The sequence below is a fragment of the Tyto alba genome, unplaced genomic scaffold (genome assembly GCF_018691265.1).
Source record: "Tyto alba isolate M040663 unplaced genomic scaffold, T.alba_DEE_v4.0 Super-Scaffold_7, whole genome shotgun sequence".
NCBI classification, from domain to species: Eukaryota; Metazoa; Chordata; class Aves; order Strigiformes; family Tytonidae; genus Tyto; species Tyto alba.
In genome coordinates this window covers 13,049,451-13,063,387 of record NW_024881328.1, presented here as the reverse complement: position 1 = coordinate 13,063,387, position 13,937 = coordinate 13,049,451, and the positions used below count along the sequence as shown (strand labels likewise).

The following is a 13,937-nucleotide window of genomic DNA, read 5'->3' as shown; positions in this document are numbered from 1 at the left end:
GTATCATTATCTCCATTTTATAGGTCCTTAACACATTTTTGCATAGGCTTGACAGAATGTTTTTGAACACATTCTTGTCTTGTCACTGCTCGTTTCCTCCAAAACTGTTTTCTTAGATAAACAGGCATCTGTTATTATTTGACCGTATTTTTTTCCCCCAATCCCCTTCCTTTTTCAGTGCACAGGATAGATGGTGCTCAGTACATGCATAGCTCTTCATATTCTGATTTAACCTCCATGATCTATATATGTCCCTTGCCTACTTACTGTATGCTACTCATCCTTTCCTTTGGTATGAGTTACATTCTTTATCACAGGGTCTTTTGTATGTTGTTTATCATTACAGAGTCTGAGTGCTTCATGCCTGTTGAAGAGTTTCTTTGTAATACATAGTAGGACAAAAGAGAATGCCCTTCCACTTTGTAGATAGGGAATGTAAGGTTGTTTCCTATTCTGAGTGCATAGTCTAAGATGTCCTATTTCAGAATAGTCAGAGTTACAGTGTTAAGTACTTGCTGCACTGCACTGCACCTACTGAATTCAGTTTCTCTTATGAGTGCTCTGCAAATCTGATCAGATACCAAGTCAGATACTCATAAACAGAGATACGAATATTTAGAGATAATGTGGGAAATTTTTCATTTAAGCAGTTTGCCCAGTGTTATGGAGGTCATATCTTTTTCCTTCCAGTTATCTCCTGCCTTTAACTGTACATCTCCCAACTATTGCAACAAACAGGTTAGGCAATCTTTGGGGATAAAAAAAAAATTATATAGTTAAAAACTCCATCTCACAAAACATGTTCAAGGAGGTTAGTACAGTTTTTCAAGCATTATTAATCTAGCATCTCCTAACTTTTGAGTGAGTGACTTTGTTCCCTCTGAACAGAATTTGTGTGCATGTGATTTCCTAGGTTCTTTTAAAAAGCAATCCAGACAAAAAAGATTTCGGTTTTGCAGGTTATATTGTATCTTTGTCATCTGTGAATTTCAGCATTCCCATCCTGAGAGTTAACTCTCAGAAATAGCAAATTGCCATCTGTAGATCAGAGTGTGTTGAGACACGTACTTACTGAGAGCAGAAGTCCAGGAATCTAATGGCACCGAGGGAGAGTGTGCCTACAGCTTCCGTCCTGCTAGCTCCTGTCTTGTTACCTTAAGCTTTATCCACCAATTTTGAAAATTCAGTTGAGTTTTCCTCATTCAACCCATCATTCAGTCCTAGACTCTGTCCCAAATGTCCTCATGCAATCTCAGACTCCTCATCAACCCGTTAGTTTTGCCCACCATCCCTAGCTGTATCTCTATGCAGACTCTCTTAGATCTGCCCTTCCCACTGGTTCCTGGGTGTGTTTCCTTGCCCAACCTACTCTCCCACAGATTCACTCTAGTTCTCATCTGATCCTGGGGGTACTTCTCAGCCTACATGCTCCCAAAAGGCTAAAGATTAAGTAAAAGCAGAGATATTACTGTCTGAGTATCTGCATGTGCAGAGATCCTGGCTTTGGCTGCATCTGGCTGGAGTCTCAGGCTGACTCTTCTGCTCAGCATTTTCCCAAAGGCATGGGGAGGCAAGAGGAGGATACATGCTGTCTGGAGCTGCCGATCACTCTCCTGGATCCCAGGAAACTATGTTCTCTGGGTGTCCTGGGGCAATAGTGCAATCCCATAAATTTAGAAAGAATCCCAGGAGGAGAGAAATATTTTTCAGCTTCAGTAAACATCTGTCCAATAGGGGTTTTTGAGAAGGCAAGCATGAGGATGCCCTTGATAATGGGGATACAGACAGGAATTCACTTGACTGTCAGTTCTCTCCCAGTGTTGTTATAATGCTGCAAGAATTTCATTATTGTGTTACGATACCTAGAGCCATGTAGAGGTATTTCTAAGTATCTTAAAAAATTGAATGTAATAAAGGAAGACGTGGGAGAAATGAATCTTGCTATGATGGTCCATTCTCAACACAGACCTTACCAGGGGGTTTCACAGTGGAACCGGTTTGTAAATCTCAGTTTCACAAGTAGCAGCTGAGTAACTACCTGTCACCAGGCTTATGCATATTTCAAGAGGAAAAAATGAGAAAAACAATACTTTATAGAGTTATTAATGGTTGCCAGAGCCTTGTGACAGGGCTTTAAAACAGAATTTTGGTCTCTGAACTCTTGTTCTTGGCCTGCAAAACAATGTTGTGCTTTTAAGACCCACCTCAAATGATCTATTCACTGGTGTAGTGGAAGCAAGAGGCAAGACTGTGTATTTCTCTGACACAGCTCCTTCCATTCCCATTGACTTCTGCAGGAGCTCAACTCCATACTCAAGGTGAGACCCAGGTGCACCCCAGACTCCTCCCTGTATAGGAAACCTAGATGCATACAGCAGTTGGGAGCCATGGTGTTCTCTAAAGAAGTGCTGGCCTGGCTGACCAGAGGAGCTGGGGTGCAGGACATGCCATAAGGCACATCAGAAAGTAAATGTAGTTGCAGTCTCAGTCATGGCAATGTTGGGGTTCTGCTATGTGGACAACCAGCTTAAAAACCAGCAGCAAATCATCTTCCTGCACAGTCCATTTCACCGATTGTTCACCGTTGTTTTTTTCTCACTCTATTTATGTTTTAGTGTTGTCCACTACTGCTCTCTTCTGCCTCTCTTCCCTTGGCACTCTACCTTTTACCTTTTCTGATTTCTTCCTTTTATCTTCAGTATTTTTTCTTCCTGCCTCCTTTGTTTCCCTGATGTTTCTTAAGCTGTTTTTCCTCCTTCCTTTACTGACTTTTCTTCCTGACAGCTGGGGATTGAGCCAAAGCCTGCTGAAGTCAATCCATTACCTTCAAAGATTTTAGGATCAAGGTCTTATTCCTGCTTGCTTCCCTGCTTCTTCTACAACCTCTTTTCCCATGCAGCATTGTCTGTGGTGCTTCCCTACTACAAGACAGGTTGCTGCAATATGCAGGGAAGGAAGGAGGTTTAGAGAGAGAAAATCCAAAGGACCTAGTAGAGTCCTTACCGAATTGCTAAATTGCTACTCTGACTGCACAACTGCAGAAAGCCAAGGGATTTGATCATAAGGTTGGGGTTTTTTTTTATGCTAGCTTCATCACAGTGCACTTTTTTTCATATGGCTGTGAGTAGTGGCCCTTACAAAAACAAGGTCTTTCAGGAAGAAAATCCCTCTCATTAAACTTTGCCATATTGCACGTAGTAGCTAGTGACTGCATAGTCATATACTTAATTGTGGCTGCTGATCGTGAACTCAAACAGGCAGTACTTAAACCAATTTCAGGAAAACTGAAAAATGGAGAAAAAAGCATATTGACTGGATATTTACTAATATTATATAAAATCATATAAATCCACACAAAGCATCTTTTTAATATATGCCATGCCTATATGTGCACATGTCTCTGTGTTTTGTCTACATATGTGTAAAAAATAGATATAAAAGTATCTATCTACATGTGGAAAGGGAAAAAGTACTGAATATGTATATATTGGTTGCATTGGATATATTCTTATAAGGTAGATGTACAAAAATTATTTCAGTAGAACATTGTCAGCAGTGAATATATGCTGATGGTTGAATGCTAATACATTTTTTGTTATAACATGGAGACAGATGCTCAGCTACTGTGGATGGATACAGATCCATTGAAGACTGAAGACAGTAATGCAAACGCTGTTTTACATTGAACAGTATTTTGATAGCATATTTATAGTCCTATCTTTATATTCAGTCCTTTGCATGGATATTTTGTGCACCCAGACCAAAGGCGTAATAACTCTACTCGCCCATCTGAAGCCCCATCTACTTCTTTGTTGCTAGCTGGTAGTGTGAGGCTACCCCTGAACAGCATGGCAGAATCAGTCTTGCTATGTCGACTTGCATTTTGAAGTTGAATGTGTTGCCAGCAGAATAGAGACCTATATTGTTCTAAAATAACCAGCTGAGCCCCTGTTATTAGGGTATGTAGACACCATCACAATCCAAGGTGTGTTAGCTAAACTCCACTAATGTGCCTATTTCTGATTTACAGGTGGAGACGTTCTAGCCCCCACTAGAACATACGGCATGGAAATCCTCATGCAGGAAACCCTTGGTTGGGCTGTGCATTGAATTCAGATTCAGATCTCAGCCTTCTTCACAAGCTCATTGTTTGATACTTTCCTGACGATGCAGTAAAGGTAAAACAGCCTGCAAATATTTTATAAAGCTTCTGCAAATCACTGGAAAACTGTCTTGACCGTAGTACTTCAGAAACATGCAGTAGTGCTGCAGTCAGTGCACAACAGCTAGACTCCAATGGTTGTTTTAATCTTGTTTAAACTATTCTCTCAGCAGGTAACTGAGAGACATAAATTACCTACTACCTGCCAGCAAGGTGCCTGTACTGTAGAAGGTTTTTATGTTACTCAGAAACACGTTATATCCAGCTTTGGAGATTCAGTGAAAGAAACAACAGTGTTCTTAACAGTAGGACCACTTAAATGTAAAGGGGCATGCAGACCTCAGACTTAAAGAAAGCAGCAAAAACTGTAATGGAAAATTTCTAGGAAGAAATATTTAGAAAATATCTGTACGCAACTTTTAACTGACTCCTGGAGTACCTACTGCTTTTTTCCTCTCATATATAAAGAGCATCTGTCTACCTGTGGTCCAAAAGTACTTTTAGTCTAGAATGAAGGAAACAACAACAATAAAGTCCAAAAGTAAAATTCCCATGAAAGCACACAGCCTGTGTGTATTTCTTCTTTGTGCTGTGCAAGGTTTGTACAAGAAGTCCACAGTCCTCCTAGACCTCAAAAATGTAAAGGGGTATGATGCAGAAAATGGAGGCACTGAGTTATATGGCTTCATACAGCATCCTTGCAGAGCACTGAGACAAAAGCATTCAGACTAAATGCCATCCTGACTTGCCTCCATGCCGTTCCCACTGACTGCAGTGAATGAACCAGGTGGAAAGCACAGATATGTCATAGCTGAATAACAGAGAGCAGTCCCCTGAGATTCATGATGGGTTTCCATCATTAACAAAAGAGTGTTAAAAAGAATTCATGCAAATATATGAAACTGGAATGTTTGACCTAAGAAACAATCCTTTATGTAACAGTGGCACCTTTGTATCCCTTATTTTGGTGTGCTAATGATCTTCCATGGAACTTGTTAACTGATGTGCCTGGATATGCTGCATCTGCAGCCGTGCTATCAGGTGCTGAGGAGGCAGCAGGCGTGGAAAGTTGCCTTCAGGCTCTCCCCTCTGACAGATATCAGCTGGAGAAAAGCAATGTACAGCTGTGCCTCTTTTCTGAGACCACTCCCATGTAAAGTCCTACAGGGGCTGGTCCTGTCTCTTTTCCTTTTCATCATTTGCTGAAGAGCTGGAGGAAAGGTCATGAGGAGCTGAGGGCTATGATACCATCAATCTGTTGATGGCAACCAGCTCGTATGTCTCTTTTCAGCTTATGCAATCAGTGCCATGACATAGATGTCCCAAAACTTAGAGGAGATAAGCCCGCAGATCAAAATCAGTTGACTGAAGCTGAACTAAAGAAGGAAGAGATGTTCCTGGAAGGAAGGAGGAGAACTTGACGTAGTTAAGGCAGTGAGCGAATCCTGCTTTCATTTTGGGCAAATGCTATGTAGTTTGGGGTCCTGGTGTAGACTGCGTTGCCCCTGGATTTAGTATGGCTTGCAAAGTACTTGTAACTTTTTTTGTCTGCTCTACTGTCATTTTTTGTGGTAAAGGTGACTCATTCTACCTTTTGTGAGAGGCCGCCAGAGACTTGTTCAGGTTAAAAAGAGAACAAAGAATGAAGCTTGTCAAATAAAGCAGCAACATATAAGAAATATGGAAGGTGTAATTCCTTACAGACATACTTACTGTCAGTCCAGTTTTGTATTTTATTCTTGGTAAAAGAGGTGTTTGAATATAGATAGACAAGTAAGGATTAGCAGACCCAGTGCAGACTTTGAAAATGATCATGATCTGAAACTGTCTGGTTTTATAGCCTTGGGCAAGTCATATAATCTCTCTGCTACTGTTTTCTGATCTATAATCCAAGGCCAGTAATTCTTTCTTGCTTCTCAGTAGTGATTTAATGAATGCTTTCACTGTGTTTTGTGGTGTCGTATACAAATGCTACAATTACAGAGCAGCAAGCAGCATATGATATTAATGCTGAACAGATACAGGGTAAAACTTGAGATGCTGGATAGCAGCACACTCAGATACAACTGTAATGAGTTCATTAGTAATGCACGACTGGATTGATTAAGTAGTTGCCACTGTGTAAAGCCTTGTCTAGGGCTGATACTTGACATATTATTTTGACCCGAGACAGATGCTCAATGATCTTGTCTCTTAAGTTTTGGCAATGCCTGTCATGTCAATACAAATTATTGAGCCGAACTGAAAGAAAGAAGATGTAGTTGCCATGTGGATACCCTTTTTATATTCTTCTGTATATAAGAATTGCAGCTTCCCAAACTGGATTTTTTATATAACCTTTCAGAAGCACAGTTTGAAATAGCTTGTCTTCTTTTTTTTCTTTCTTCCTTTTTTTCTTCCTTCCTGAGAATGTTTCCTCTTGCCATCGTGCTAAAAATGTACTCTTGTGACAAAACAACCATGTCCCAGAATTTTATCCTTTCCTATCACAATGGTAGCATATCCCTTATGGTGATGACACAGCACAGAAATGCCACCACATTGGGAAACTGGTAACTGTGATGTGAAATATTGGAAGATATAAGAGTTTTCTACACAAAAGAGTGACAGGAGGATTCAAACAGTCTTTGAGGACCTGGATATCCAACTGAGATTAGAGGTCCGGATGAGTCAGGATAGTTGTGTGCAAAAGCCTTTCAGCTCTAGGCTGGGGATCTGAAGGTGAACAGCATCTGGAAGAGGTTACCTATTCCGGGAGGTTTTGATAGCTTATTTGAAATGGGTTTCAGCTGGGGACCCAGAGCCGTTTGCTAGCAGGTTGATTATTACAGACTGGGAAGCTGGCACCAGCAGTGGTGGTGACTAGTGCAGCGCACCCCTCCATCCACCCCGGTGCAGTCAGTAAGGACTGCAGGTGAGAAGTGGCAGTGCAGAGAGCATATACTTTAAGGGTACAGATACTGGACACAAAGGGTGCTTTGCTTTGGGTCCTTCCACTGTAAGTGAGAAGATTCCTATCTTTTCCTTCCCTAAGTCTCTCTCCAGCTGTGCATCTTTCCTCATCCCAAATGCCTTCTGATGATGGCTCCTGGGCTGTGCCTCATGCACATTCACTGGCATTTCAAGTGAGCTAAGGATTGCTAACCCCACGTTAAGGCAGGTTCACCAAGGCCTTCTGCAAATGGGAAGCGAGGCATAGCACTGTGAAATGATTTACTAAAGGTTACCCAGCTGTGACTGAGAAAAGTGTGCTCTGGTTCTGCCACGAAAGATGTCACAAAAGTAATAGTAATAACTTTCTCTACATGTGTTTCTGCTTTGCAAAATTACATGTCCACCAGGGGACTTGTTAATGTCAATGGCATTCAGTTTTCATGATCACCGCTTGAAGTGATCAGTCAGCTATATGGATCTACAAATTGCTCCCTTGCAGCCAACCTCTTAGTCTAATGCTCAGGCGACAGTCAGCCGTAAGGATCAGACTCGAAAAGATGCCTTTGATTTTCCTTTGATGTTTCTGAGCCAAGGAGGAATTTCACGGGGCTGCTGGGCGGTAGGTGAAGATCCCTTCTGTTTGTGGGAAGCCAATTATAATGCAGCTGACCCGCTTTGACCTTAAGATTACTGGCAGGACATCTGGGATGTCCTTGCGAGGCAGAGCTGGCTCACTGAATGTGCGTAACGAGGGGCACAGACCCATTTGTTCGTCTGGATGCAGCGATCATTCAAATAGCGTAATTATAATGGAGGTTGCAGGAATTGATCCTGGTCAGACTCAGTGTATTTATTTGCTTGCACTTTGGCATCATTGCCGACATGTGAGGATAAAGCAGGGTTCTCATTTAGCATTTCATGATAACACATGGGAACAATTTACAAGGAGAACAGGTCCTAGTTTCTAAGCCTCTCTTCCAGTTAACACTCTCCCCTTTTCTTATTTTGTTGTTCCCTTATTCACTTCTTACTACAGATCTAAAACCAGCAGAAGCTTTTAAAGACCCTGACAAAAAAAAAGCATCAAGAGCGAGGTTATTTGCGGGAAGGGTCTATAGAGCGAGGTATACACCGGGAGCAGGGTGGAGGCACGGAAACCTAATCCCGGAGGGGCGGTCCCTGGGACGTTAGAGGAGCAGAGCTGGAACTTTTTTTTTTCTTTTTAATCTCTGTCGAAACAAATTGGGCGGAGATCGCTTTTTAATTGCCATTGCCGGCAGTCCGTTTTGGGGAGGTGGGGTCGGCCGGGGTGTTTGTTGTCCTGTGGGAGCTACCCCCGCGCTGGGCGGGGCGGGGCGGGGGCGATAAGCACCGCCGGGCCGGGCCGGGCCGGGCCGGGCGGACTACAGGCCCCGTCATGCCGGGCGCGGGCGGGCGGTAGCGGCGGGACTGCGCCTGCGCCGCCAGACGTGGCAGCAGCCCGCAGCGGCGGCGGCGGGTCCGGAGCGGGTCCGGCGCGGCGGCGATGGCTGTGCCGGGGCAGGGCGCGGGGGTTGCGCGGCGGCGCGGCCGGCTCCCGCGGCTGCTGCCGCTGCTCGGGCTGGCGGTGAGTGGCGGCGGCCGCGCCCCGGGGCGGCCGGGAGGGAGAACGGGGGGTGGGCGGGCGTGGGGTGTCCCCTCCGCTTTCCCTGGGGCGGGGGCGCTCGGCGCGGCGCGGCCGGCGGAGTTGGGGGAAAGTTGGGAGCGGGACGGGCCCCTCGGGCTGGGCGCGGCGGCTGCTCCCGCCGCCGCTCTGGGCGGGCTCGGCGCGGCGCGGCTCAGCTCGGCACTGCCGGGCTCCCCCAGCTCTCCGCCCGGCTGTTTCCCCAGCGCTCAGCCCCTCTGCTGCTTCCCTGCTTCCTTTTCTGTCTCTCAAAAAAAAAAAAACCACTCTGAGGAAACCCACCCCGGCGGCCGTCCTCCCGGGTGGCTGCGGGTTGGGGCCCCCGGCTCGCCCCCCGCTGCCCCGGCCCCGGCGGCTCCGACCGGCGGGCGCTTCGCTCGTAAGTTTCAGGTGGAAATCGGTGCCGCGGCGACAGGGGGTGTCCCTCGGCGGTGGCTCTGCCGCAGCAAAGCTGCCTCGCTCGGCTTTGTGCACCTGTGCGCGGGCACGGCCGCCCGTGGGCAGTCCTGCCGCCCGTGGGCAGTCCTGCCGCCCGTGGGCAGTCCTGCCGCCCGTGGGCAGTCCTGCCGCCCGTGGGCAGTCCTGCCGCCCCTGCTTCCACGTCCCTCGGATGTGGCGCTCTCCATCTTAGTGTATTCCGAAGGATCTGGGTATGTTTCATTGAAATGACACGAAGTAGAACACCCCTTACCTTAGGGAAACTCCTAGACTTACAGAAATATTTTAAAGTCTGATTTTTCTTATTTTCTTTTTTTTTTTTTTTTAATTGAGAATTTAGCATAAATTGCTCAAAAGATTGGCAAAGGCACGCTTTAAAGCACTCCTTTATTTACTTTATTGGGGTGAACTACAGTTCTTCCTTCTGCCTGGACAAATAGAGTTAATAATTAATGAAAAATTACATTAATTTTTTTATGCACGCGTGATCTGGAATCTATTTGAAATGCATGACCTAGGAGTACTCATTTAATTCATACAAATCAAGTGTGGAATTGCTAATTACCGTGTGCTGATTCTGTACTAATATTAGACTTGCCATTGTGGGACAGAAAGCATCGGCTCTGTCTGATGTAGCCTTTTGCCCCTGGCACGGGCCTAGCTGTCAGCTCATTCAGGAGGAGGGAAAAGGTACACTGTGCCTCCTGCACAATTTTTGTTTTGTTATAAGCTTGGTCTATAAGCATAGACCTCTGCTATCTGCAATTTATTTATTGATTTCAAGTGAAACTGAAGTCAGGCTGAACTCTTCCTAAAATGTTGGAGAGGTCTTAGTGGAGCTTTCCTTTCCCTGTGGCTCATCTTTAACATACACAGCACTTTTCTCAGTGAGACTTGTGTCAGTGTATTCCTTCAGATTAAGTATATACTGTGGACCAAGTGGAGTTACAAGTAGATTGAATTTTCCCTTCATTTAAAATAGCTAACCACGTGGAGTTATTTGTGGTATTTCCTTCTATATCCACTGCGACTGTCAGACCTTATCTTACTGTAACATTTATGTTAATGTAAGTATTTTGCTACGATTTCTTTTGTAGATTAAAAGATTTTTTTTTTTTTTTTCCATCTTCCTTCACGTGAATCTGTTGTGCCTAGCTATTCTAGTTGCCCTTCTTTGGACCTTTTGTTTTGCAGAGCTGGTGTCTTTGAGATGAGCAGAGTGGGCCTGCTGTTGTCAGTGAAATGATACAAAGCCATTATAATTTATCCACATTATTCTCTCTTACCCTTCTTAATTTGCCCCAGCATTTTATTTGCTCCGTGATGCTGCATGCTGAGCAGATGTCTTCATTGAGCTGTTGATTCAGCTAATTCTTTCCCCTTTACTGTGTACAAGTAGTTTAAATTATTTCTTCCAATTTGCATTATCTTACACTTGAAGGTGCAATTCTTCATCTTGAAATATGTAACTTGCTGTACACCAGGATTAAAAATCTAGCCTACAGCTGTTACACTGCAAAACCCGCTTTTAAATTTTTCTTGAGTCAATGTTTGCAAAGTCAGTGAGGCTGTTAAATCAGGATGTTCTCAGTATGTAAAGTTAAAGCAAAGGTAATGCCAGCTGCTTGGTAGGACAGAGGTTAATGAGAACATTGTCTTTCCTTCTAGCCCGTCCTCTTTTATGTACCCAAATGTGATTTTTTTTTTGTTGTTGTTGTTTTTTTGTTTTCCTGGAAGTGCAGAGTGCATACAGTGCACCAGGGACAGGAGCCAGAGTTGCGCATTCATAGTGCTTCTGAAAAATAGGGCTCATTATTAAAGAAGGACTCAAAATTGGAGGTGGCTTCTGAGAACTGAAATCCTTGTCTCTATAAGACTTCCTGCATTTGTAAAAGGAAAACTACAAATCTGGATGAAGAAAACACTTCGGTATCTTCTAATGGAAGATGTTATTATCTTCTGCATCACTGTGAATATGTGACACACACATGAGGAAGATACTGCAGTGATCTCTGCTTGCTGTGAAGTTTTATTTCTTGAATGAGTTGGAGAGTCATAGGGAAGTTGTGGTTTAACTTTAGAGATACTTCCCTATTTGGTATGTCAAGTGGTTGACTATATTTCACGCGCAAAGGACTGAATTTAACTGTTAAAGGCATTGGGAAGGGATTTCACACTGAGGTGTATTTGCATTTCCTCTGATATATCAGGTACTGTCCTTTCCCTAGCAGAGGCCAGCCACTGCTTCCAACAGGATTGCACGTCTGGGATCCATTTGCTTTGTAAATGCTGATGAATGTTATCTCAGGCCAAAGTGGCAAAGGTCAGTTGGTCTTCTGAGCGTTGGCTTCATGACAGAGAAACGGAGTTGAGAGTCTGACTGACTTACAGCCACTGGGAAGCAGGCTTCTTGACTTGGTGCCATTCAAGCCTGGTCCCTACAAAGAAAGGCTTGAAAGGAACATTTCAGGCTTCCAGCTCCTCAAGTCCCAGTAATGTCACAGGAATGCACCAGTGAGCATTGACATGGAGTTGTGAATCCAGGCCTGTGGGGAAGGCTTGGACATGGCTCACTCGAAGTTGTGTGTAGCCCTGCAGCAGGGCCTTTACCTCCAGTGAGTTTGCAGGCAGGGTGCGAGTGCTGCTTCTCCTTTACAGTGCTCAGGTGCTGTTTGCTGGGGTGACATTTGGGCTTGAATTTGGGACTGCCTCTTCCCATCCAGTTACTGTTTGTACTTTGGGAAGCATTTTGCCTCAGAGGGAGAGTACTGCAGAGGCAAATCCCTTACTTGATGTCCCTATGCCCCATTCCTGTTTCGTCTGTTCCCTCTTCAAAGTACAGATTTGTAAAACTTGTGATGTGGGTTGTGCTTTGTCCCCTTAGATGCCCTTCCCAAATCAAACCTTGGCTTTCAGGACTGGTTTTGTTATTCAGCTCCGTACTCTGTGGAGTGATGCTTTGAATCTGTTTGGTTTGATGCTGAAGTGCCAGGTTACTTCAGAGGGCCTGGGATGTTGTCATAAGCGCGGTGTGGTCATCAGAAGTGGTGTTTCTGCCCGGGGGTGTGTTCATGATGTCATGAGCTGTAATTGGTGATGGAATTGGTGCTTGTTCTGTTGTTGACCATTTATTTGGCTTTTTGGTGACAGTTACTTCATTTCAGTAAAATGGAGGTAATGAGACTCACCTTTCTCCAGAGTTGTGTTTGGAGGTCTGTGGATGGAAAAACTCAATGCGGTTTGCAACCAGAATCACAAACTAGCATTGCCTTAATGCTTGATGCAGGCAGGGTCACTTTGGAAGTCAGTTATGATTTACCTTGATCCTGCCACCATTTCAAGCTTGTGAATGGCAAAAAATTGTGGTAGCAAAGCAGGTCTTAAGTTTTGGCACTTTGCTAGGTGAGAGTAGATGGTAATGTTGGAGAGCATGGTGATTTGTGCGCTTGCAGAACACAGATAATGAAGGTAATCTCATTTGTGGCTGCTCTGATGATGTCCTAATACATTTTGGGTTTACAGTTATATAGCATATTTGCTGGGTGACTGCAAATAGACTTTTTCTCTCCCCATTGTTACTTTTCAGGAGGTGGCACATCATGAGCGTGTGGTTGTGTGCTGCTCTAGGATAAGCTACATGCTGGCTTGCTCTGATGCTGCCTCCCTTTTTCCTCTTGCAGATTGCTTCCTTTCTGTGTGAATCTTACTCCAACAATTTATGTTAAGCTTCATATCCCATCACCTGTCAGAAAAATGTAAGGATTAATTAGTTAATATTTGTGCAATGCTTTGAAGATAACAAGTGCTATATAAAGTGCTAAGGATTTTCAGGTGTCATTTTTCACCCTCTCTTCTTTATAGCTCCCATTAATAGTGGTTTTGTCTTTTTATAGCGTCTCCTGCGTGCTTCTCCAGTAGGTGATTCTTCTTTAAACTTCTTTAAAACCCAGTTTTTAGTGGGGGATTATGTGGTATATGCTTTGCTCATGCCCTTCGCTTCTGAAGTCATCCAAATGTGCTCATTCAGAAGTGATATTTTAAACATTTAATCAACAACCTGTTTAATATATACTGCACTAATGCCTGGCTTGAAGAGAGAGTGAGCTTCACATTCATAAGGACGAAGTTCTTTGTCAGCATCAGTAATTGACCCTATTACAGTCAATTGTTAATTAGTAAATAGTTGCACAGGTTTTCCTTCACTAAGCGTTTGAAAACCAGTGGTAAACTGTACAATTAATTTGCTACACAGAGCCCTTAAGAACAACCTTTAGTATAGACTATTATGCCTGTAGCTTATGTTCCTTAAAATCCAGTGTTTAAGAACAATATGAACAGTAGAGTCTAGTCAAATCTTGACGTCTCCATGGTATTTTTTGCTATCTACTATATTTGGAAAGTGAACATAGCAAGCATTGCTTCAAGTGGAATGCCTTATTTGTAGTATTCTTCAACCTAAGTTAAAGAATTTAATTTGTCTTTCTTCATGAACGAAAGAAGATATGATACTTGCCTCCTGCAGAATTGACCCACCACAATAAGGTGTCAGCCGTGCTTGGGGTTTTTTATTGCTTGAATGGCTTGAGGTGAGAGTTAATTGAGCTGGGTTATATACAGAGTAAGAATGTGTTCTCCCACAGAGTTCATGGGAAATGAACAAAACCCAAATGCCCAATGGGAGTGTTTGCAAATGTAAATCTGTTGGTCAAACCCATGGTTTTCTAATACTGCCAGTCTTCC

The 13,937-nt window shown here is 43.8% G+C and overlaps 1 protein-coding gene across 1 annotated transcript in view; it reads left to right on the top strand.

Moving 5' to 3' along the window:
* Positions 1-13,937, top strand: part of PDIA5 (protein disulfide isomerase family A member 5) — a 128,451-nt gene that overhangs the window by 11,665 nt on the left and 102,849 nt on the right. Inside the window, 3 exon segments of the mRNA XM_042784401.1 lie at positions 8,377-8,547; positions 8,549-8,611; positions 8,613-8,702. Of these exon segments, the coding sequence (XP_042640335.1) occupies positions 8,377-8,547; positions 8,549-8,611; positions 8,613-8,702 (324 nt within the window).